General features: G+C 35.5%; 1 protein-coding gene and 1 pseudogene across 1 annotated transcript; both read right to left on the bottom strand.

The window, feature by feature from the left end:
- Window positions 1-1694: 1694 nt before the first annotated feature.
- On the bottom strand, window positions 1695-3752 carry LOC132163332 (GDSL esterase/lipase At5g22810-like). Its single transcript, XM_059573582.1, has 5 exons — window positions 3500-3752; window positions 3098-3228; window positions 2747-2980; window positions 2345-2600; window positions 1695-2010 (listed from the first exon to the last, which is right to left on the bottom strand). The coding sequence occupies exons 1-5, from the start codon at window positions 3735-3737 to the stop codon at window positions 1817-1819; spliced, it is 1053 nt and encodes a 350-aa protein (XP_059429565.1). The 5' UTR covers window positions 3738-3752; the 3' UTR covers window positions 1695-1816.
- A 3320-nt stretch (window positions 3753-7072) lies between these two features.
- LOC132162812 (threonine dehydratase 1 biosynthetic, chloroplastic-like) lies at window positions 7073-22748 on the bottom strand (annotated as a pseudogene).
- Window positions 22749-22868: the final 120 nt, after the last annotated feature.

Here is a 22868-nt window from a genome sequence, read left to right as displayed (position 1 = left end):
GGGGAGAAGGGAAAGAGGAAGAACCTTCCCTCCTCCCCAAACAACCACACAACCGGTGGTAAAAAGTCTCACAAAGGAGGCAAGTTTTCTAGGTACCCTACCTAGAGAGAATGAAAAGCTTCTCTCACTAGAGAGAAGTCGTAAATTTATCTTCTTATTTATAAGTGATTGCACTTGGCATAAGCAGTGTCGAGTTTGGTAACGCAGCTTGTAACCAAGTGGGACAAGTATACATAATAATTTCGCCATTTAATATATGTTTTACTTTCTTGGATAAATTCATCATGAGGCGTTTGTATTTTTTTTGTTATTTCTAAGTTCAAATGTAAAATAGATAGCCCTAATGCTTCTACCAATTTATTGTCTATCCAACGTCTTTGTGCTGACAGCGATTGTCATTTTATTCTAATTGTGTTTGAATTCTGGGTGAAGGACAACTTGACGGGTAGAAGCACATCCGCATCAGCATGTGCATAACGGATGTGGACAAACATGGTATCCCAGCCAATCTTTACGTACGTAAGAGTTGCTTGCAATCATTGATAAGAAAATGGACAAAACATGTCACCCTCACTAACATAAGATTTAATTTGAGAGTGAATGTCACAACCCAAGTTGCCATGACAAAAATAAGGGAAAACTTCATCGTTTTGTAATCTCCCCCGAAGTTCAAAATACTCTTGTATTTTTCTTAGGTTTTTTTCCCCCCCCCCACTTTTTTGTTTAAAAAAAAAAAAAAACAAAAAAACAAAAAAAATAAAATCATTGTAACTTAAGTGTAATTTTGTAATTTCATAAAATTTACAAGGGTATAATCATTGTTTCGACATTTGACAAACCTTAACGGGAGGATTGAGATTGCAAATTTTTTTAAATTCAATACACTCAATTAAAAGTTTTTGAACTTTAAAGAGAAACTGCAAAAAAGATAAAAAGTTTAATAGAATTAAGTAAATCATAAAAAATAATTAAACCTTCGTTGACCTATTCATAAAGCCAAACTAGTTATCCATCTTCATCTTCCAAGATCGATGACAGCTACAATCTATAGTCAACTTCATGCCACCAAACATGGGAGGGGAACCAAGAAATCGACTTCAGCTGCTTGATTAATTTATATTATTCAATTACGTGATGGGTGCAAGGAGTTCCCGTACCACCAACTGATTTTTCAAAGGTACAACTAAAAAGAATTAGTGAAAATTTTTTATTTTAATTTCTTACCATATATATTTGATTTGTTCTAAGACAAGTTGGGAATGTTGAACCCAAATTGAAGATCATATAAAACCCGTTAGACCTTTTTTTTTTTTTGTCAATTACCTGTTCAGTGAGTTCAAATTGGGTTTGCATAGCCCAAGGGTAAAGCCTCAGTCAGTACTATGGTTAGAATCTATTTGGAATTGCGTTAAGAAGTTTTTAAACAGTACTTTTAGTATATAAAAAGCTACGCCAAACAAAAAATTGGTCTGTTTAGTAATATATATATATATATATATATATATATATATATATACTTTTTTAGTCTAAAAAATACCGAAAAATCATTTTTGAGAAAAACTTAAAAATAAAGTTTATTTTTTTCCCCAAAAAAGCTCATTTAACTTTAAAAGATATTTCTCGATGCAATATCAAAGCAAGCTAGTCTTTATTTTCTTTTTTCTTTTTTTCTTTTTCTTTTTGCGGGAACATATTACAACAACAAAACATGCACAAGAAATATAAATTAACCAAACAACCCTAAGAAAAATCGATCTGTTGAAGAGAAATAAAGGCAGAATAATGTTGAGGTATGTAGATGCGTGCGTGTGTTTGATTAGCTGATGAGCGAAATGCCACTTGCGACCAAAGTTTGGGCTATAATGTTGTTTGCAGCCTCGGAGGGATGGAAACCGTCCCAGAAGACATAACCTGATGCATTAGCACAGGTGCCCACAGATAACGGATTGCATAATATTGCCGTCTCTAGCAACCCTGTTCCACAGCAAGCCCTCCTTGCCTCAAAAAACCCTGTAACCACAGATATTATCAAAAATTAATTAATATATCAATATATGTATTGATCATAGTATTACATAATAAATATAGTCGGCCCGTGGACTGCTAAGAAAGCCTGAGGAAGCCCACGAAAAGTACACACACTAATGCTACCATGCAGCCAAAGGCACTCTCATAGACCCTATGTGCTCCGCATATTGACTTGGGCGTCGGGGAGTGTCCCCAGTCTTTAGACCGAGTAACCTTTTTAAGGTGCCTAGCTAGGAAAAATTGTTCGCTTAGCCTACATTTACAACTCTTTTACACCAAAAAAACAAAAATTAACACCTTTCAATCTCATGCTTACCATTTGCTGTAGCATTTGTGACAAGATTGAAAAGAGGTTGGTAGATATCAAGGACAACCAATATGAGACCAGAAAGGTGATTTTGCAACCTCTGAGATGTGGCATTGAGCTTGTTATTGAAGGAAATTGCGTCATTGTTTAACCTTTCCACACACTCGTTCCCACCCAACCCAAATATTGTCACGGCTGCTGGCAGGCATCCCATTGGGGGTAGTGTTGTCACTCCAATTCTCCTCGCTCCCAATGCATATAGCCCCTGTCACAAATTAATGTTTCTTTTTTCTTAATTCTTACAAATGTTTGTTAATGTTTTTATTTCCAAAAATAAAAAAATAAAAAAAAAAACAAAACAAAACAAAACAAAAAACAAAAGGGAGGCCGTGCTGTGAGGAGAGGGGGGACCTGAATGAAATTTGTATAGGATTGCATGAGAATGTCTGAGAAACGATCAAAAGAATAGGCGGCGTGAAGAAGAGGATCAATGTAATAGTTCTGAAGAAAATCACTGTTCCCAGCACTAAGAAAGTAGATTGCACCAGATATTATTGTTGAAGCATTTGATTTCCCTGTAATTTCCACCACCCTACGCTGATACTCCCTGTAGTACTCTAGCTGTTTACTTAATGGGATCGCATTCTACATATATAGATCACCAAAATCAACAACAACATATCATATCGTATCACATCATATGTCATATATATATATATATATGAGAAAAAACTAGAATTTTAATCTTGTTAATGTATTTACATATAGGTCGGCTGTAGCATCAAAATAACCAGATGCAGCTGAAGCAAAGTTTGCACCAATTAAGAGGTTGTTTCCGCTGGCTTCTCTGCTAAGATAAGCTTGTGGATAAGAAGTGAAGCCTAGACTTTCAGCTGTAATTTCCAAAAAAAAAAAGAAAAAGAGAACTCCATTAAAGAGCCAATAGAAAAAGCATTGCTATAATTAAGAGAGAAACTTTAACCCGAAAAGGTTAGCTTGAGTGATAAGCTATTTGGCTCTGGTGTCTCATGAAACATCAAATTTAAGGTTTGACGACTCCATTGATTGTAAATAATTTTTTTAAGCAACACCTGCGAGCGAAAGCTCGAGCTTTATTGGACTCGCAAAAAAAAAAAAGAAATGGGGAGTTTGAGAATGATGAACCAGTGAAGTCAGCGGCAAGCTTTCCATTGCAGAACCTCCCGGTTGGTTGTTTAGTGACAAAGTCTCTTCCATAAGGAGGGAAGTTAGCTTTTATAAGGGTGTGGAGGTTGTTATTGTTACCGACATCAAAAACAGAGTCCCCAAATATGAACAATGCAGGAACAAACTGGGCATCAGCCACAAATAGCCCAAGAAACAGAAGAAGAAAGGAAGCCAAGGAAGACCTTAAAAAGCCCATTTTAATTTTATATAATCTGATATCAATACTTTCTTTCTTTCTTTCTAGCTAGGAGAGATGGATAGAAGATGCTTTGAAGATGGATAGGAATTTAAGGAGTGCTGCAATAACTTGTTGGAGACCAACTTGGACCAAGCAAACAATTATGGTCGGTTGAGAAGTCACTGTTCCAAGAAACGTGTCCCATTTTGTAGAAAATCCTCCATGTGTCCACATTACAAAATGGTTGCAATCCTTCGTTTAAGAGAGTTCAGGAAAGATAAGAAGAAGAAAAAAAAAATGCAACATTTTTAGTTGGTATTATTTTTAAGCTATTTGATGCAAGCAATTGTCTGACTTTCATAATTTTAAAATTTACAATTTTTTACTAACATTGTTGTTTGAATGAGTTGTAAATAATAAAGTTTGTTTGAATTGATAGGTGTCGCTCTCTCTAAGAAACCTTAACCTATGTTTTTTATTGAGTAATGTTATTTAGTATATAGTTATTCAATTACTATACAACTGGAATGACATGGCAATGAAAATCAACCTTTAGATCAACAAGAATGTGTAAAAACAAATTAAATGTTCATTTTCACTATCACGTCCCATTTATTTGTTGATTTCCCACTTGTGGCGCTTGTCAATCTTGTAATTCCTTTGGATCTTCTTCTCCATTCTTTTTCCTCAACAAGCGTCTCTGTCCTCTCAGATCTGTAAGATTTGTTTGTCATTTTCCTTTTAGTAAGGATACGTTTTGGTTGGTTTGGAAAATCCTGCTGTTGCTAGTTAATCCATGTGGTTCTCGTGGTGTTGCTACTTTCATGTGGTTCGTGAGATCTGAGAGGACAGAGGCGCTGGTTGAGGAAAAAGAAATGGAGAAGAAAGATCTGAGGAATTATTTACCTCACCAAATAATCAATGGTGAGGGGAAAATGTTTCTTTCTCAAGCGAATGAAGATATAGAAACCTATTAATAATAATATTAATAGTAATAATTATAATGTTTAAAATTAATGCATATATTTCTACATTTTTAAGTTGCATTTTTTTAAAAACGCACTCCCGGCCAAAGAGACTTTTAGGCCATTTACCAATTAGGGTAAATTGTAATATTTTTTTCAAATTAGGGAATCAATCAGCCAATTGGCAAAAAGGGTAATAGTTTAATGAAAAAAAAAAAAAAAAAAGCAATAAGAAAAATGGGTGTTTCCTACTAAATTCCGTTGGAGTATCGTGATGAAGTATATGTTTGAGCTGTCCTAGCTTCTATGAAACTCTCCCCAACATTCATAATTTCTTAACCCCAAATAAAAAAGAGATAAAACTTAAATTCAACTAGTGGTAGTGGCAGCATTTCTTGACCCTTTTTATTTTATATTTACTAGTGAAGCAGCTCTCCAATCACTGTCAAGATCTTTGTCTGCAAAATGGTAAGATCTGAAACATGTTCTGCTCTCATGGTTGAACACTTGAATCTGGTTAAAAGGTCAGTGGAAACCCCAAAAGCATCAAAAAGATTTGTTGAAATGGTTGTCTTTTCTTACGGGTAATGGTTTACTATTTCGTGTTCAATTATCTTTTTTTGTACTTTGGATGATGTTGCCTTCCTCCTAATCTGGTGTTAAAACCCTTTTTTTTTTTTTTGTTGTGCTAACTTTAAAGCGTAGCTTGGTATGAAATATTTGGCCATACTTCAATTATTAGAAAGTTATGAGGGTTGGTTACTTGGTCATGATCATTGAGTCAAATGTGCACAAATTTTGTACTCAATGGATTTGGCAACGTTTAAATCTAATTTCTCTAAATTAAATCTACACCGTTAAAAGAACTACAGAGTATATGCCCCACTCATGACATGCATGTTGCCTAAAGGCACAATTTCATATTTTACCTCTTGTTTGGTAGTCGAAGCACCTACACTCGAAAGGGCTAAATTCACTTAAGCCTATTTTGCACGGAGTAAGCTGTAGATTAAAAAATTAGTTTTTCTTTCTTTTCTTTTCTTTTTCCTAATCAAATAAAGGGGAAGGTAAAAGAGAAGACTACGACAAACTATATATAAATAAAGGGTGGGCAATCCAAACAAGAGCCTAAAAAAACAAGAAATCAGCGCCCAAAAAAAAAAAAAAACAAAAACAAAAACTATTAAAAATGATTGAAATAAATGACTGACCCATTAGATGAACTAGGGCTGCCACAAGAGGTAGAATAAAGAGAATATTTTTGAAACATAACTACCTACATAGCAACAACTGCATCAAACAGTAAGTCGCACCACAAGAAGGGAAATGACCCTAAGATTGGTTGGATCGAAGCCACCAAAGACAACCATAAATCAGTGCAAAAAAATTAAAACTATTGAGAATGAGTCAAATAAATTACCAGAGCCATTCGATGAACTAAGGCCGCCACAAAGGGCAGCTTGAAGAGGCAATAATTCTGAAACACGACTATCTACATAGCAATAATTACAACAAACAATAAATTGCACCACAGGAAGAGAAATGGCACCGAGATTGGCTAAATTAGAGTCGATGAAGAGAAGCTTCACCACAGCGTCCGACAGGGTCAAAATCACCCCCTAGCCTCGGGGATTTTGGACTCTCCAAACAAATTTTAAAATGTCACAATTTTTTTTTTTAAAGAAATTTTTTTTTTCTTTCTAAATTATAGGTAATTTTAATGAAACTGACCCCTAAAATTTGTCTTTACCATAAAAAAAAGTTCATTTTTTTCAGTTTTGTCCCCCTCACTCCTAAAATTATGGTTCAGCCCTAGGTGTCTTGTGATGGAGTTACCAAGTAGGAAAAGCTTGCTGGACACCAAAACAAGAACAACAATCAGATCTGAATTTCTCCAAAGACAAAAATAAGGTACCAATAAGGTACCCCTAAAATAAGTTCATTTTACGTAAGGCCCACAAATATTACATGCTAAGCACCAACTCGGTCTTCATCTTTTGATTCTTGTCACTATTTTTTTCTGCTGATTTCATTCCTTGTGCCTTCTCTTTATACAGTAGCTTAGATTTATTAGCGAGACATACAGTTGGCGTTTGGCAACCGGTTTGGAGTATTTTCACGGAATTTCTCTAACCTTCTTCTCCCTCTTCTCCTCAAAACCCATCTTTGTCTCTTAAACCTCTTCCTTTCTCTCTCTCTCTACCCACCTGGCTTGGTGTTCTTGCAATTCATGACAAAGAACATGTTGAATGTGGAGAAAAAACTGGACCTCAAAACTGGGTTCGATTTAAGAAGAACCCAAATCTTCAAGAACACCAACCCAGGCGATCAATAGAGAAAAAAACCCAAGAAAATTCAAGCCACAAAAAAAAAAAATCAAGCCACAAACTTCTCAAGAAAACAAACACCTTCCTTCCTCCCAAACCAAAAGAAAATAACCAATTAAACTCCCCTATTGATCGTCCTAGCCATAAAAAATAACCAAAATAAAAGCAAGAAAGAGAAAGGAAGAAGAAGAAGAACGGGTTTAGAGAGAGAAAGGAAGAAGGAGAAGAAGCGTGAGAGAAATGAACAGTTCCGTGAAAGAAATCACAGCCTTTGTTTTCTTTTTATTCTTTTTGGTTTAATCCCAACCGTTGGGAGATTTAACAACATGGTGGGTAGGAACTGGTTGGTTCGGTGGGCAAGGAGATTTTCAAGGAAAAAAAATAAAAACGTGAAGGATGGAGAAGCAGGGGGCAATATGGTCAAAAGTGGGTGAAATTTTGAGGTTGAAAGTTTAAACTTGATCGTCAACCGGTCAAATTGTGCACAGCATCTAGGACAACCCGGTTGCCAAACTGACCCATAGTGGTGCCCTTTAAAGCAGGACAATGATTCTCTCCATTTCATTTGAAATTGTTAGTATCTAAATCATGGCCAAGATCTAAAGTTAGTGCATCTAACGGTGTACATAATACTATATTATTTTAAACTTTGTAAAAGAAAAAAAAGTGTCAATATTAACATCACGTGCACCGTTAGATGCACCAACTTTAAATTATGACCATGAAATGGAGGTGTGACATCAGTAGTGGCAAAGCTCCATCGCCTGATTCAAATACATGCATATCCTAGACTATTGGCCAAAGCCTTGAATTCATCCATCTCAGAGCTTACAACTTGGAGACCCATTAATACATTTCCACCACTCTCACCCTGGTAAAGAGGCAAAACACAATGTAACCCTTAGCAATAAGCTCAAACTAAAAATATAATTTCTTTAGGCTATTCTTCCATATAAATTATAGCAAAAAACAACGATAGTTAAAGGCCGGAAAATCAAAAGATCATTTCCAAGAAAATTATCAAAATAAATTTGGGTTTTGCATAATTGGGAATTCAAAGGGCTAGTAGAGAATTGAGCACAACCTGTCCTCCGTAATTGAGCATGCTACTATTCCAACGGGCACTGAAGGCATCTAGTAATTTCATCAAAGCACCTGGCCTCTTGGCGATCACCCGCCTGAAAAATATCCCAAAAGGGTGGAATCATATTTAATGACAAACTGAAGATAACTGAAGGAAGAAGGGGAAGGGAAAAGAAAAAAAGAAGAAATATTCTCTATTAACAGCTCAATCTTTGAATATGCATTATTTCATAAAATTTTATCTTTCGGTATATTTCTAACACTTGCATTATTGCATTACAAAGGAAAGTCATGAAATTAAAGCTATGGAATCGTATAAGAGGTCAATATTGCAGTGCAGTCCCATGATCGAGGTCTTAATAATTCAATTCTTCTCTTATAACTTAGCAACTAAGCTAAAAGTGAAGTGAAAAGAAATATGAAAATTGTTAGAATATTAATTAAATGATTAAATTCACTATCATTTATCATGGTATCAAAATAGAGATTTTGAGTTCAAACAATGTCTATAATTCATCTCCCATTTCAATTAAATATTTCACATATTGAAGTCATATAAGATTAAATAATGGAATCTTATAAGAGGTCAATCTTCTAGAACTCTTAATAATTTTATTCTTCTCTTATAACTTATTCGCAACTAAGCTAAAAGTAAAAGTGAAAAAAAAAATATGAGCATTGTTAAAATATCAATTAAAAAATTAAACTTATATTTTTTTTATGAGAATAAACTTTTTGAACAAACGATTTATTATGGTATTAAACCAAAGATCTTAATTTATGCAGCATTCGAATGTGTTAGATTAAAGTACACGATTTTTAAATTTGATGTTCGAATTATCTTCAAACAAGGTTCAAACAAAACTCTTTGGTCTAAATTTTTTCAACTTACCATCTGATCATGTATCAAACAAGCTTCAAATGATGCTCTCGATTTTGCAATTTTTAGTTTACCGCTCAAACGATTATCGAACTTGCTTCGAAGAAAGAGTTCAACATTGGAACCCAAGTAGTACCGGTCAAACACGCATGAATAGAGTGTGAAAACTAAATCTTTTTAAGCTAAAAACTTCATTATTCATATAGCCCCATAACTTCTATCATCCTAGATTATGTGTAGTCCATACTAACCACCTTAGGCAAAGGTACTAGGCATCTAAGTCACTTATCACCCAAAAATGGTTGAGATATTCAAGTTTGAGACGAAGTCTTTGGAGTGATGCATGAACTCTTCACTAACAAGTGACACAACTCTTTTAAACTTAAATTAGTGTTTTTGTCCACAAAATGTGCCGTGCCAACACAACGTAGGTACTTAACAAAACCAACAATAATATTTGTTTTGAGGATGATTGTTATAAAAAAACAAAATGATGATCTTAGTTTCAGAAAATCCATTGGAAGAAAGGCTAAGAATAGAATTGGCTTACTGCACATAGAAAAAGTATTTTGTTGGCATACCAATGGACAAAACTCTTTGAACTTTTCGCACTTCTCTGGAACAAATGTTGCGAGGACAGACTCATGCCGCCTACCAACATCAGCAAGTTGGGATACCAGCCTTAGTCCATCAAAGTTCATGTTCGCTCCACTGGTTATTGCAACAACATTTTCACCTTTCAGTCCATAATATTTGAAATATGCTTCTGCTCCAGCAATGGAAAGGGCCCCCGCCGGTTCATGTACAGCTCACTTTTCCTCGAACATGTCCTGCAGCAAAAAGTCCAATTACTATAGTGTCTTGCCAAAGTTCCATAGAAAGAATTAGCATGCTTAATTACCCACTCTTTTCTTTCTTTCTTTTTCTGGATGTCGAAAGCCAGAAATGACTCCATATTATATGATTAAGCAGGTCAAATTACAAATTGAAGTGTGATAAACTTCAAGCATACAAATCAAAATATTCAGGTTATGATCTTTCTAGTGCCATAATCTAACTAAACTATAAGGGTCTGCAATTTTCTTAATAGAATGCCCATTTAAGATGCTTCTGACAAGGACTCTTTTGCAGCCCTAAGAATCAGATGTAGTCTAACACTTTAGTGTGCACATTTAATTTTCATTTTTTTTATATTTTTTATCCTACTGAAGAGAAAATTTTCTTTGTTTCATTGGCACTAAGAGAAATAATGAGAATACTAGTTGATTCATACTGTGGGAATCAATTGTTTACTCCATTATTAGTGAAACAGAAATTTGAGAGTCAGAGGATCCAAATATCAGATAGAATTGGAAAAGGACACTGTTAAGCTAGATAAGTAATGACTCAGCAAGTAACCTTTTTCTTCTTAATTCTTACTCCTGGTTGTTGTATGAGTCATCTTATCCAGTAGTATTAACCATCGAACGGTAAAATATTGTTCCAAAAGCAAGCCACAAAGCACACAGCAATTCTTATGAGCTGCGCTCAACAATTGTTTGGGCCTCATCATGTACTAGGCAAGTATTGGATGTTCAACTTACTTTTTAAAACCTTGAATTTGGTTTAGGTATCAAGCATGGTGGCCTGCGTATATATATATATATATATATATATGTGTGTGTGTGTGTGCGCGCGCGTGCATGTGTGGAAAACTACATTTACTCCCTCTAACTACCACCCTAGGGAGGGACTATTGGACCCATCTACCTTGAGCAAGTTGACTCAACACCCTAGGCTACCCAGGGCAGTTGGGCCCCACAGCCTGCTCACTTGGACTGCCCAAATTTCTATGCATTTGGGACAACTTAATTGTAGTGGATCATCATCTCGTAATTAGATGGGAGTAAATGTTGTTCCCTATATATACATATAGGAATTTCACTAACATTAAATGGAAACAGCCAAGACTATTCCATGTACGGTAAAATCAAAGGCCTCTGTGATGCAAGGTTCCGAGCTAAAAGTATGAAGAGAGACTCACCTTTATTGATGCACAGATAGCATCTTGGCTGACAAGAACTACTCCATCAATGAGCTCTCTGCATAACCGAAGAGTTTCATTTCCAACCACATCCACAGCTACTCCATCTGCAAATTTTCCTATTTTATCTAGCATAATTCTCTGCCGATGATATAAAGATAGTGCCATTGAGTTTGCGTCATATGGCTCCACCCCAATGATCTTGACCTACATGATAGATGTATGCTGGTAGTGCTAATTATGGTTTTACGCAAATGTAACCAGAAGATTTACACACTGGTTAAATAAACATTGTGAAATGCAAAGCACAGAAAGTGGAACAAAAAACTGAATAAGTAAAAAGGAAAAATTGCAAAATTAGTCTACGGGGTTTGAGATTATGACAAATAACTCTTTAAGGTTACAAAACTGACAAATAACTCCATGTGATATGCCTGTGTAATAAATAACTCCCTTAGTACAAATTCCAATACAAATTCCGGTCATTTTTCAGTCTGTGTCATTATGAAATTATACATTTACTCTCAAACAAATTATAAAAGACTAAAATAAAAGAAGGGGGGAAAAACATAAAAGAATAGAAAAATGGGCACTTATGGGGTGGTTTGGCCACCTCCTCTAGCTGGTCTAGGGGTGGCCAAACCATCACCATAGTTAACACCCATTTTTCTTTTTCTTTTTCTTTTTCTTTTTCTAATACTTTTTTTAGGGTAAATGTGTAATTTCATCATGGCCCCAGCAGAAAAAAATGTCCAAATTTGTACCAAGGAAGTTATTTGTTACATAGGCACACCACAAGAAGTTATTTGTCACCTATTTGTACAACCTCAAATCCCAGGACCAATTTTACAATTTTTCCTAACAATGGACTCTGAGAATTTGTTCGTTGATACCATAAACTCAGTACACCTAATCAACAAATAAAATGAAAAATAGAATTATAGAAAAAGAAAGATGGGATTTCATTCCAACTTGGATGAGATTTGAAGCAGAAAACAGTTCATTAAACTTAACATGCACTCCGATTGAATCACACTATGAAACAGATAAATGAATCATCAAATTAATTTCACACTATATGTTACCAGCCTCCTACTTATTTAGCCATCATGTTTGATATTAGTACATCCATAGAATAAAAACTTTTAATCTGTACACCCAATTCTTAAAGCATAGCAGAAAACTTGAGACAGTCCATATGCTGAATTCCGGGAATACTTTCTTTTTCCCAGACTTAAGATATCATTGCATCCATAAGGCAAAAGGGCAGACTTAAGATATCATTGCATCTTAAAGAAATTTTTCCATAAAGTTACATTTCTATTTCAAAAATGTTCCATAAGGGCAGGTTCTCATGAGACCCTTTAGTTCTCATGAGACCCTTATTCAGCTTCAATAACATCCATACTTCCAAACAATGCGCTCAAATCTCCTAAACTTGAAGAATAATTTTGATGACTTAGGGTAAGTTTGGGATTGCGTTTGAGATGCCTAAAAGTGCTTTTAACACTCAAAAAGTCTATTTGAAAAAAAAACTTACTCATTTGGTAAAAAAATAAAAAGCGCTTTTAAGGATTCAAAAAGCCTAAAAATGGCCAAAACGCACTTTTGACAAAAGCTTAAAAATGAAGTTTTTGTCGAAAAGCACTTTTTGACTTAAAAGCTCTATTTTTCAAATGCAATCCTAAACATGCTCTTAGTCTTAAACAGTTGAACCCAGGAAGTTGTAATATATTTTCAGTTTGTATATTATTTAAACACAATAAGTTGTTTGTATACTTTTTCAGGAGTTCTATTGAAGTCGTAGGCCAAATGCATTTGCTTAGTTGAATTTTGAAGGAAAACGTGTCACATACCTCAGGGTAAACTGCCTTCACATAGGCAGAAATTCCAGCTATTAGCTCGCCACCTCCAAAAGGCACAAAGATTGCATGCAGTGGAGCAGGCATTTAACGCACAATCTCCATTCCTACAGTCCCCTGCCCTGGAATGATATCTGGGTGATCAAAACCAGGAACAAACGTTCGACCTTCTTCTCTGGCCCGCTTCTTGGAATACTCTTGTGCTTCATCATAGGACTCGCCAACAAACACAACTGTAGCACCCAACCTCTCCACCGCCTTCAGCTAAACAAATGTGTAATACCAAATAATTGGGATATCTAAAATTGACAACATAATGAGACAAATCAAAAGCTTTTTATCAGAAATTAATGAATGTGATGGTAGGAAAAAAGGCTATCAACTTTGATTTCAGGAGTTGCAACAGGCATGGCGACGACTGCATCACAGCCTAGTTTTTGTGCAGATAACGCAACTCCTTGGGCATGGTTCCCTGTTGATACACAAATGACTCCCCTGTCCAACTGTTCCCTTGAAAGCTTGGCCATCATGTTATAAGCTCCCCGCAGCTTGAAGGAGAATACCTAGCAGTTTGAAGACATCAATAAAGAGTTTGGAAAACTGTTTTCTGTTCTTGAAATGTGGAAGACAAACAAGCACAAACAGCATTTCCTCAGAATGAACCCTTTCGACAAAAAAATCCAAAATGATGGTTTTCTTGTTTACAGGAACATTAATCGATCTGTTGAGATTAAATTGTTATCAAATTCCTGCATGAAAGACAATTTTCAAGAAGCAAAATCTCATGGTCTCGTAAAAATGAGGATTCTTTGAGATATTTTCCGAAGTTAGCACAAAGTATATTATCATCAAGAAAAAGTTCCATTTCATAGGAATATGCAAGTATGTAAGACACACAGCAGTTCAGTTCTCGCAGGTTGCCAATTCCTCATCAGTTGATCTTCCTTGGTCGATTCAGCTCCCGGCGCCATCTCCGCCATTGTTGGTGCCTCGATCTGAATTGGCTTCTCGGCAACCTGAGCCCTTTCCCTCTCCTACACAGAAGCCCAGTTGCTCCACAGCACCCAATGACCACTCGCTTAAGGAAAAATGTTTTCCGGCCCAAGAGACACATCATGATGGTCTCACTCTCAATTGTATTTCAGACCCCTCGGGCTCTTACTACTGATTTGGGCCATTGCAACTTTGGGCCTATGCATTGGGCCACATCTTCTAGATACTTGAGTGGCAGCAAGCCATGGAAAAAACCGATAAGAATTAAGCCCTTATGTTTGATGTGCGTTTGAGATGCTTAAAAGTGCGTATAATACTTAAAAAGTTGGTTTGAATAAAAAAGTATCCGTTTCGTTAAAAAAAAAAAAATGAAATCGCTTTTAAGGGTTCAAAAAGCCTAAAAATGGTCAAAACGCATTTTTGGTAAAAACATAAAAATGAAGCTTTTGGACTTAAAAGCTCTATTTCTTAAGGAAAATGATAATGGCACAACTTTTTTCTTAAGTTTTTTTTTTAAAAAAAAAACTGCATGTTGAGGAGAGAGAGAGCCTTAAACTAGAGAGAGAAAGAGAAATTTAGTTTAGAAGTTGGGCTAAAGTTGGGTTTAAGTTCTAGGTGTATCATACCTCATTTTTTAAACACAATCCTAAACATGCTCTAACTCGAATTGATAGTAATGTAGATAGGTAATATAAAAAAAATTTATATGAAATACCCACTTATCTAAATAAAGTTTAGGCCGCCACCCGACCGTTAGTGTCCCATGTTCGGGGATACAGATCCTCTCTTCATTTCTCATATATATATATTTTCTTTACAGAATGAAAAGTTGGTGCATCTTATATAATTACAAATTATTTAAACTTTTTTTTAATTTTCATATGGAGTATCCCAATTGCTAACAATTTAGACAAATAATTGCATTATGTCCTAATAAAAACAGCACAATATGGTTTCACCTGCCATATCAATTTGGTGGGTTGTAAATGGATTTTCCGTATGTAATTTTTGTTTTTAGTTTTCAAAGTTTGAAAAACAAATATAAATACAGATCAAGAATGACTCATGACAAAAAATAAAATAAACCTAGGGCATGTTTGGATGTGCGTCTGAGAAGTCTAAAATTGTGTTTAATACTCAAAAAAATCCATTTGAAAAAAAAAAAATACTGGTTTAGTAAAAAAAATTGAAAGCACTTTTAAATCTCCAAAAAAACCTTAAAATGACAAAAGTACACTTTTAACAAAAGTTTAAAAATGAAGTTTTTGCTAAAACACGCTTCTTGACTTAAAAGCTCGATCTATTTCTCAAACACAATTCCAAACATACTCTTAGAGATATATTTTGTGTATTTTTTTTTTGTAATTTTTTATTATTTCTTCTGGAAATTCATTATTGAATCCATGAAATTCTCAAATTCATTGAGGGATAGATTTTTACATCTTTTATAACAAAATAGATATGATTTGCAAAATAATGAAAAGGAAAAATTACACTTTAACCTCTAAAGTTATGGGCGATTTTCAATTCGAGCTCAAAAGTTTTAATTTTTGCAATTCACCCTCTCAAAATTTTAATTTTTTTCAATTCAGCCATTCCGTCAGTCAAAGCCGCTTTGACTGACGGAACAGTGATCACGTGCGTCGCAAGTGCTTTGACTGACGGAACAGTAATCACGTTCGTCGCAAGTGATCGCTTATGTTGATTTCTTCCCCAAAATGCCCCCATCTCCTTCGGCTTTCCACAATCTCTTATCCTTCAAATCTCAAAGTGTCAAGCTCACAGTCGACGTTTTCAATCTCTCAAACACAAACCCATTTCGAAAAGAACCCTCTACCTTCTCATATGAAATCCGTTACCAGTACTTCAAATCCTTCTCTCTTTGATTTCAATTTATCTGAGTTCTACGTGAGTTCCAACATGGCGGCCATTATTGATAGCAGGAAAACGATCGATTAGAAAAACAACCCAAAAAGAGGGAGGTAGAGGTTTCTAAACAACCCAGAAGAGTGGTTGATTTTGATTTTGTGGCAGTGTATGTATTACGTGTATATATATATATATATAAGAATTCGTTTCCTGAGTTTCTTAGTTCACATCGGATTGGGTTTCATAGTTCGTCTTTAAGACGATCGGTTGGGTTCATATATAAACATATATACTTAATATTATAATAACCCAACAAATAAATATCAATTAAGAAAACAAACAAAGAAAGTGACGAAAATATATTACCAATAATATCAACAAAAAGGCATCATTTGACAAAGTCCATCCCTCAAAAGTCTCAATCTGAGTCGTAGCGAAGGATTGTGGAACGCTGAAGGAGATGGGGTATTTTCGGTACTAAAACGCCTGAAATGATCGCGCGCCTTACACGTGATCACTGTTTCATCGGTCAAAGTAACTTTGACTGACGGAATGGTTGAGTTGAAAAAAAATTAAAACTTTAAGGATAAATTGCAAAAATTAAAACTTTGGAATTCGAATTAAAAATCACTACCAATTTTGGGAGATAAAGTGTAATTTTTTCTAATGAAAACAAACATTTCCCGTAAACTTACGTACTTGAGGTTGAAGATCCTCCCTCTTGAGCCAAAGATGAACACCAAGCTTCTCCGAGAACTTGGAGGCATAGTCCAACGGCGTCTCCACCGCAACATCATAAACCTTAGATGACAATATCTTCGTCAAGTAGCTGGTGGCACTGTGAACCCCGTCCCCACCCATCCCAGATGGCAGCGCCGCCATCTTTTCCGGCACAACACCGAGGAAGCCACTCTCATACACCAACGACTAAGACGAGACTTTCATCAACTGGGGAACATGTGAAGAGGTCGACTCGGGTGGCGTCGTATTAAGAGAATCGAGCCCTGAGAGCTTGTGGAAGCAGATCTGCTCCTTTGGGTTTGTCAATGTTGCAGTAATAATGGATGGTTGACTTTTGTTGGAGTTCTTCGTCCTGATTGGTGGGAAGGTTGACTGCTCGGGTGTGCTACGAAATAGAAGAGTGGGTGATTCTCTCTACTATAGTTTTTTACTCCATCTTTCGTAGTAAATTTTTTCGTGATTGCCTCTGCCAATTAACATACCTCACATTGAGGGAACCACTTAAATCTTGGTGTTATTTTGTGTGTGATTGTTCTCGCCTTATTTAACCGTAATTATGATCACGTGTTTGTGCACAACACGCTAAAACAAGTTCAAAACACTAAAAACTTGTTCAAACCATTTTTAAAATTGTTTAAAATATGTCCTAATAGAGACCAAAATGCCCATTACCTCATTTGCGATAACGGATAATAACCGTAATAACCACGCCGATGCAAATAATAATCATATGATGCGAATGCATATGCGGATGTGAATACCTAAAAGTAAGAACCATGTCCCACAAAGTTCTTTCTAATATCTAAAATGAGTTGGGCATGTTGAACCCAAATTGAATATCATATAAAACCATTTAGACTTTTTACTTTCTTTCTAATTTTTTTGTTTTGTTTTTTCAATTCCCTGTTCAAATTGGGTCGAACCCCAGAAGCCCCAAGATAAAGCTTAAGCCACTGGTTAGAACCTAATTGAGATTGCATTAAGAAGTGTAAAAAGTAATTTTAATATATAAAAAGTTGTACCAAGTAAAAAGTTGGTCCGTTTGGTAAGAAGCTCAAAAAATACTTTTTAACTTTTTTACTCTAAAAAGGACCAAAAAGTACTTTTGAAAAAAAACCTTAAAATACATTTATTTATTTATTTATTTTTATCAAAAAACTCAATTTAACTTTAAAGGCTCCATTTTTTTTTTTAATGCAGTACCAAACATGTTCTATTAAAAAAAGTGACACGTCTCATTTTAATAGATTGGGTTGAAGGAAATTCCTCCAACCCAATTTGGAGAAAAACTCTGCCCCACTTAATATACTCGTCGCATAAATTGGAAAGAAGTAAAAGATAACACAACCTAAACAAGTCTTTATTTTCTTTCTTGTCAGAAGATACATATATATGGAAGCAACTTTAACTAAAAATCGAAACACTGTTATACAGGAATGAATTTATCATTACTTTTCATTTAATCTGTAGAATTATACATAATCATACAAATCTCTATCATCTTCCATCCATATTATACAAACAAACCCACAAGAAATATAAATTAACCAAATAAACCCTCAATAACATGGATCTGTTGAAGAGAAAAACAGAATAATGTTGAGGTTGATGCATGTGTATGATAATTAGCTGATGAGCTGAACACCTCTTGGGATCAAAGTTTGGACTATAAAGTTGTTTGCAGCCTCCGATGGATGAAAACCGTCCCAAAAGACGTAATCTGATGCATTAACACACATGCCCAAAGAATATGAATTGCATAACATTGCTGTCGCTAGCACGCCTGATACACAGCAAGCCCTCTTTGACTCAAAAAACCCTATAACCACACATTTTATTAATTATGAAAAATTAACAAATCTATATATGGAGGACCATACTACATAATAAATATCCCCCGACTGCTACGAAAGCTTAAGAAAGCCGAGGAAAAGTACACGCACTGATGCTACCATGCGACTGCCGCGCTCATATACGCACTCTTAATATATTTTATAAAGTCTCTTCCACTAGGAGGGAAGTTTGATTTGACAAGAGTAAAAAGGTGTGTTTGAGGAACCCAAGATCAGAAGTTTAAAGGTTGGTCTCCAACCAGTTAACAACCCTCCTTAAATTCCCACCTCCCTAACACACTACAATTAGTTATTACAGTTCTTCTTAAATTCCCACTTTCCTAACACACTAGGACCAGTTATTACAGCCCTCCTTAAATTCTCACATCCCTAACACACTACTGTTGATATAAGATTATATATATTATAATTATAATGGGGATTTCAAGATTTGTCTTGGCATCTGTTTTTTGTTTTTCTTGGGCTATTTGTGGCTGATGGGCAATATGGTGATGGGCAGTATGGTTATTGTTTCTGACATCAAACCCCGAGTCCCCAAATTTGGGACATTACAGGCCCATACTGCAATGTTCTTATTCAGGGACTCGGGTTTTGATGTCGGAAACAATAACCATACTGCCCATCACCATATTGCCCATCAGCCACAAATAGCCCAAGAAAAACAAAAACGGATGCCAAGACAAATCTTGAAATCCCCATTATAATTATAATATATATAATCTTATATCAACAGTAGTGTGTTGTTAGGGAGGTGAAAATTTAAGAAGGGCTGTAATAACTGGTTGAAGTGTGTTAGGAAGGTGAGAATTTAAGGAGGGCTGTAATAACTGGTTGTAATGTGCTAGGGAGGTGAGAATTTAAGACGGGCTGTAATAACTGGTTGTAGTGTGTTAGGGAGGTGGGAATTTAAGGCGGGCTATAATAACTGATTGTAGTGTTGTGTTAGGGAGGTGAGAATTTAAGGCGGGCTGTTAAACACACACATCTTGGAATGACTCCCCCTGCTGATACACACACTAATCATGACCAAACACACACTAATCATGACCAAGAAAATAAAGAGCGACGGTTGAGAAGTTGTTGACGGATGACCAAACACACACTAATCTTGGAATGACTCCCCCTGCTGATACACACACTAATCATGACCAAACACACACTAATCATGACCAAGAAAATAAAGAGGGACGGTTGAGAAGTTGTTGACGGATGACCAAACACACATTAATCATGAGCAAGAAAATAAAGATGGTCGGTTGAGAAGTTGTTGACGGAATGACTCCCCTGGTGATACACAAATGACTCCCCTGTCCAACTGTTCCCTTGAAAGCTTGGCCATCATGTTATAAGCTCGCCGCAGCTTGAATGAGAATACCTAGCAGTTTGAAGACATCAATAAAGAGTTTGGAAAACTGTTTTCTGTTCTTGAAATGTGGAAGACAAACAAGCACAAACAGCATTTCCTCAGAATGAACCCTTTCGACAAAAAAATCCAAAATGATGGTTTTCTTGTTTACAGGAACATTAATCGATCTGTTGAGATTAAATTGTTATCAAATTCCTGCGTGAAAGATAATTTTCAAGAAGCAAAATCTCATGGTCTCATAAAAATGACGATTCTTTGAGATATTTTTCGAAGTTAGCACAAAGTATATTATCATCAAGAAAAAGTTCCATTTCTTAGGAATATGCAAGTATTTAATACACACAGCAGTTCAGTTCTCGCAGGTTGCCAATTCCTCATCAGTTGATCTTCCTTGGTCGATTCAGCTCCCGGCGCCATCTCCGCCATTGTTGGTGCCTCGATATGAATTGGCTTCTCGGCAACCTGAGCCCTTTCCCTCTCCTACACAGAAGCCCAGTTGCTCTCCTCTGGCCCCACAGCACCCAATGACCACTCGCTTAAGGAATAATGTTTTCCGGCCCAAGAGACACATCATGATGGTCTCACTCTTATTGTATTTCAGACCCCTCGGGCTCTTACTACTGATTTGGGCCCTTGCACCTTTGGGCCTACGTGTTGGGCCACAACTTCTAGATACTTGAGTGGCGGCGGGCCATAAAAAAACGGATAAGGATTAAGGTTCTGTTTGGGTGTGCGTTTAACACTTAAAAAGTTGGTTTGAAAAAAAAAAATATCCGTTTGGTAAAAAAAAAAAAAAATGAAAGCGCTTTTGATGGTTAAGAAACCTTAAGCCAAAACGCATTTTTGGTAAAAACCTTAAAATGAAGCTTTTAGACTTAAAAATTCTATTTCTCAAACACAATCTCAAATATACTCTAACTCGAAGTCAGGGCCGGCTCAGGCCCTAGGCGAGTTAGGCCCTCGCCTAGGGCCCCCAATTTAATAAGGCCTACAAAAATATTTTTTGACTTAAAAAAAATTTGGAAAAAAAAAAAATTATTTTGGACAAAAAAAAAAAAATTGAAGGCCCAAATTTTTTTTTAATAGGGCACAAAAAAATTTTCATCAAAATTTAAGGCCTCAATTTAATAAGGCTCCAATTAATAAGCCCTTTATAAATTATAAAAATAATTCAAAAATAAATAAATAAAGGGACAAAGCATTAAAGGCCTTACATCATTACATGCCAATTCCCTAGAGCTCTACACGCCTGACACCCACAATACACGCCTATATCATGCAGTCATGCTCTTAGCCTCTTTATGGAATTTTTTTTTTTTGTTTTTGGTAAGAAAATATATTCGTTACAAATAAAACATTACCATTTATTTTCTATTTATTATTTAGCCATCTAGGAAAGCCAATAGCCAAAAATATAAACTGTTGTCAGCCTAGGAAGCTTACCATATGCATTTTAAATATCAGAGTTTCTCTATTTGCCACTTTATCTCTCTTCTTTGCTTGTTCTTTTCTGAGTTTTTCTTCTCTGCCTATATCATCATTTTCTCTTCCTCTCTGACTCTGAGTGATCGAGTCTCCTGTCCTATCTCCAAGAACTACTTCATAATTCATTTGTCAAATCAGGTTTTATTGTTCTATTTTTATCATTTATTTTATTATAGTCATAATTTTTTTTTTGATAAATCGTGTTTGTTTAATTTGTTAGTAAAAAAAATTAGGCCTAATTTCAAAGTTTTGCCTAAGGCCACAAAATATGCTCGAAGTAATAATAATTTAAATAGGTAATATAAAAAAATTTATGTCCCCCCACCCCCGGCGACGGTTAGTGTCCCATGTTGGGGGATAAGGATACTCTCTCCATTTCTCACATATATATATTTTATTTACAGAATTTAAAGTTTTTGCATCTTATATAATTTCACATTATTTAAACTTTTTTTTTTAAAAAAATTTTATATGGAATATCCAATTAAATTGCTAACAATTTAGGCAAGTAATTGCATTATGTGACTATGTCCCAATAAAAACAATAAAAACAGCACAATATGGTTTCACCTGCCATATCAATTTGGTGGGTTGTAAATGGATTTTCCGTATGTCATTTTTATTTTTAGTTTTCAAAATTTGAAAAACAAATATAAATACTGAGAATGACTCATGACAAAAAAATAAAATAAATTTAGAGCATGTTTGAGTGTGCATTTGAAAAGCTTAAAATTATGTTTAATAATCAAAAAGTCCGTTTGAAAAAAAAAAATAAAAATACTGGTTTAATAAAAAAAATTGAAAAAAGCTTTTAAGGATCCAAAAAGTTTAAAAATGACCGAAACGCACTTTTAACAAAAGCTTAAAAATGAAGTTTTTGCTAAAAAAACGCTTTTTGACTTAAAGCTCGATTTATTTCTCAAACATGCTCTTAGAGATGTGTTTGGTGTCTTTTTTTTGTAATTTTTTTTTTCATTTAATTTCTTTTAGAAATTCATTATTGAATCCATGAAATTCACAAATTCAATGAAGGATAGATTTTCACATCTTTTATAACAAAATAGATATGATGTGCAAAATAATGAAAACAAACATTTCTCGTAAACTTACGTACTCCTGGTTGAAGATCCTCCCTCTTGAGCCAAAGACGAACACCAAGCTTCTCAGAGAGCTTCGAAGCATAGTCCAGTGGCGTCTCCACCGCAACATCATAAACCTTAGGTGACAATATCTTCGTCAAGTAACTGTGAACCCCGTCCCCACCCATCCCAGATGGCGGCGCAGCCATCTTTTCCGGCACAGCACCGAGGAAGCCACTCGCATACACCAACGACTCAGACGAGACTTTCATCAGCTGGGGAACAAGTGAGGAGGCCGACTCGGGCGGCGTCCTATTAAGAGAATCGAGCCCTGAGAGCTTGTGGAAGCAGATCTGCTCATTTGGGTTTGTCAATGTTGCAGTAATAATGGATTGTTGGCTTTTGTTGGAGTACTTTTTCGTCCTGATTGGTGGGAAGGTTGAGTGCTCTGGTGTGCTGCGAAATAGAGGAGTGGGTGAAGCAATGAAGCAGAGAGCTTCCATTTTTGCACAGAGAGAGAGAGCCGAGTGCTTGCAGACTAGTATAAAAGACCTTCACAAACATTCCTATATATATAATATTCTCAAATGTTCTTGTTGGAGAGATGACTTTCTATAAAGAAT

This window comes from Corylus avellana, chromosome ca10 (assembly GCF_901000735.1).
Source record: "Corylus avellana chromosome ca10, CavTom2PMs-1.0".
In the NCBI taxonomy this organism is placed as follows: Eukaryota; Viridiplantae; Streptophyta; class Magnoliopsida; order Fagales; family Betulaceae; genus Corylus; species Corylus avellana.
Note: the sequence above shows the minus strand (reverse complement) of the source record. Positions and strands in the feature narration are given on the sequence as shown.

What these genes read in the sequence shown, in the direction of transcription:
- LOC132163332 (XM_059573582.1), bottom strand. Translation starts at nt 3,737, where the DNA reads ATGGGCTTTTTAAGGTCTTCCTTGGCTTCCTTTCTTCTTCTGTTTCTT. An exon ending in GCTTGCCGCTGACTTCACTG is followed by an intron (nt 3,229 to 3,499) that starts GTTCATCATTCT and finishes TGGAAATTACAG; the next exon opens with CTGAAAGTCTAGGCTTCACT. An exon ending in CCTATACAAATTTCATTCAG is followed by an intron (nt 2,601 to 2,746) that starts GTCCCCCCTCTC and finishes AATTTGTGACAG; the next exon opens with GGGCTATATGCATTGGGAGC.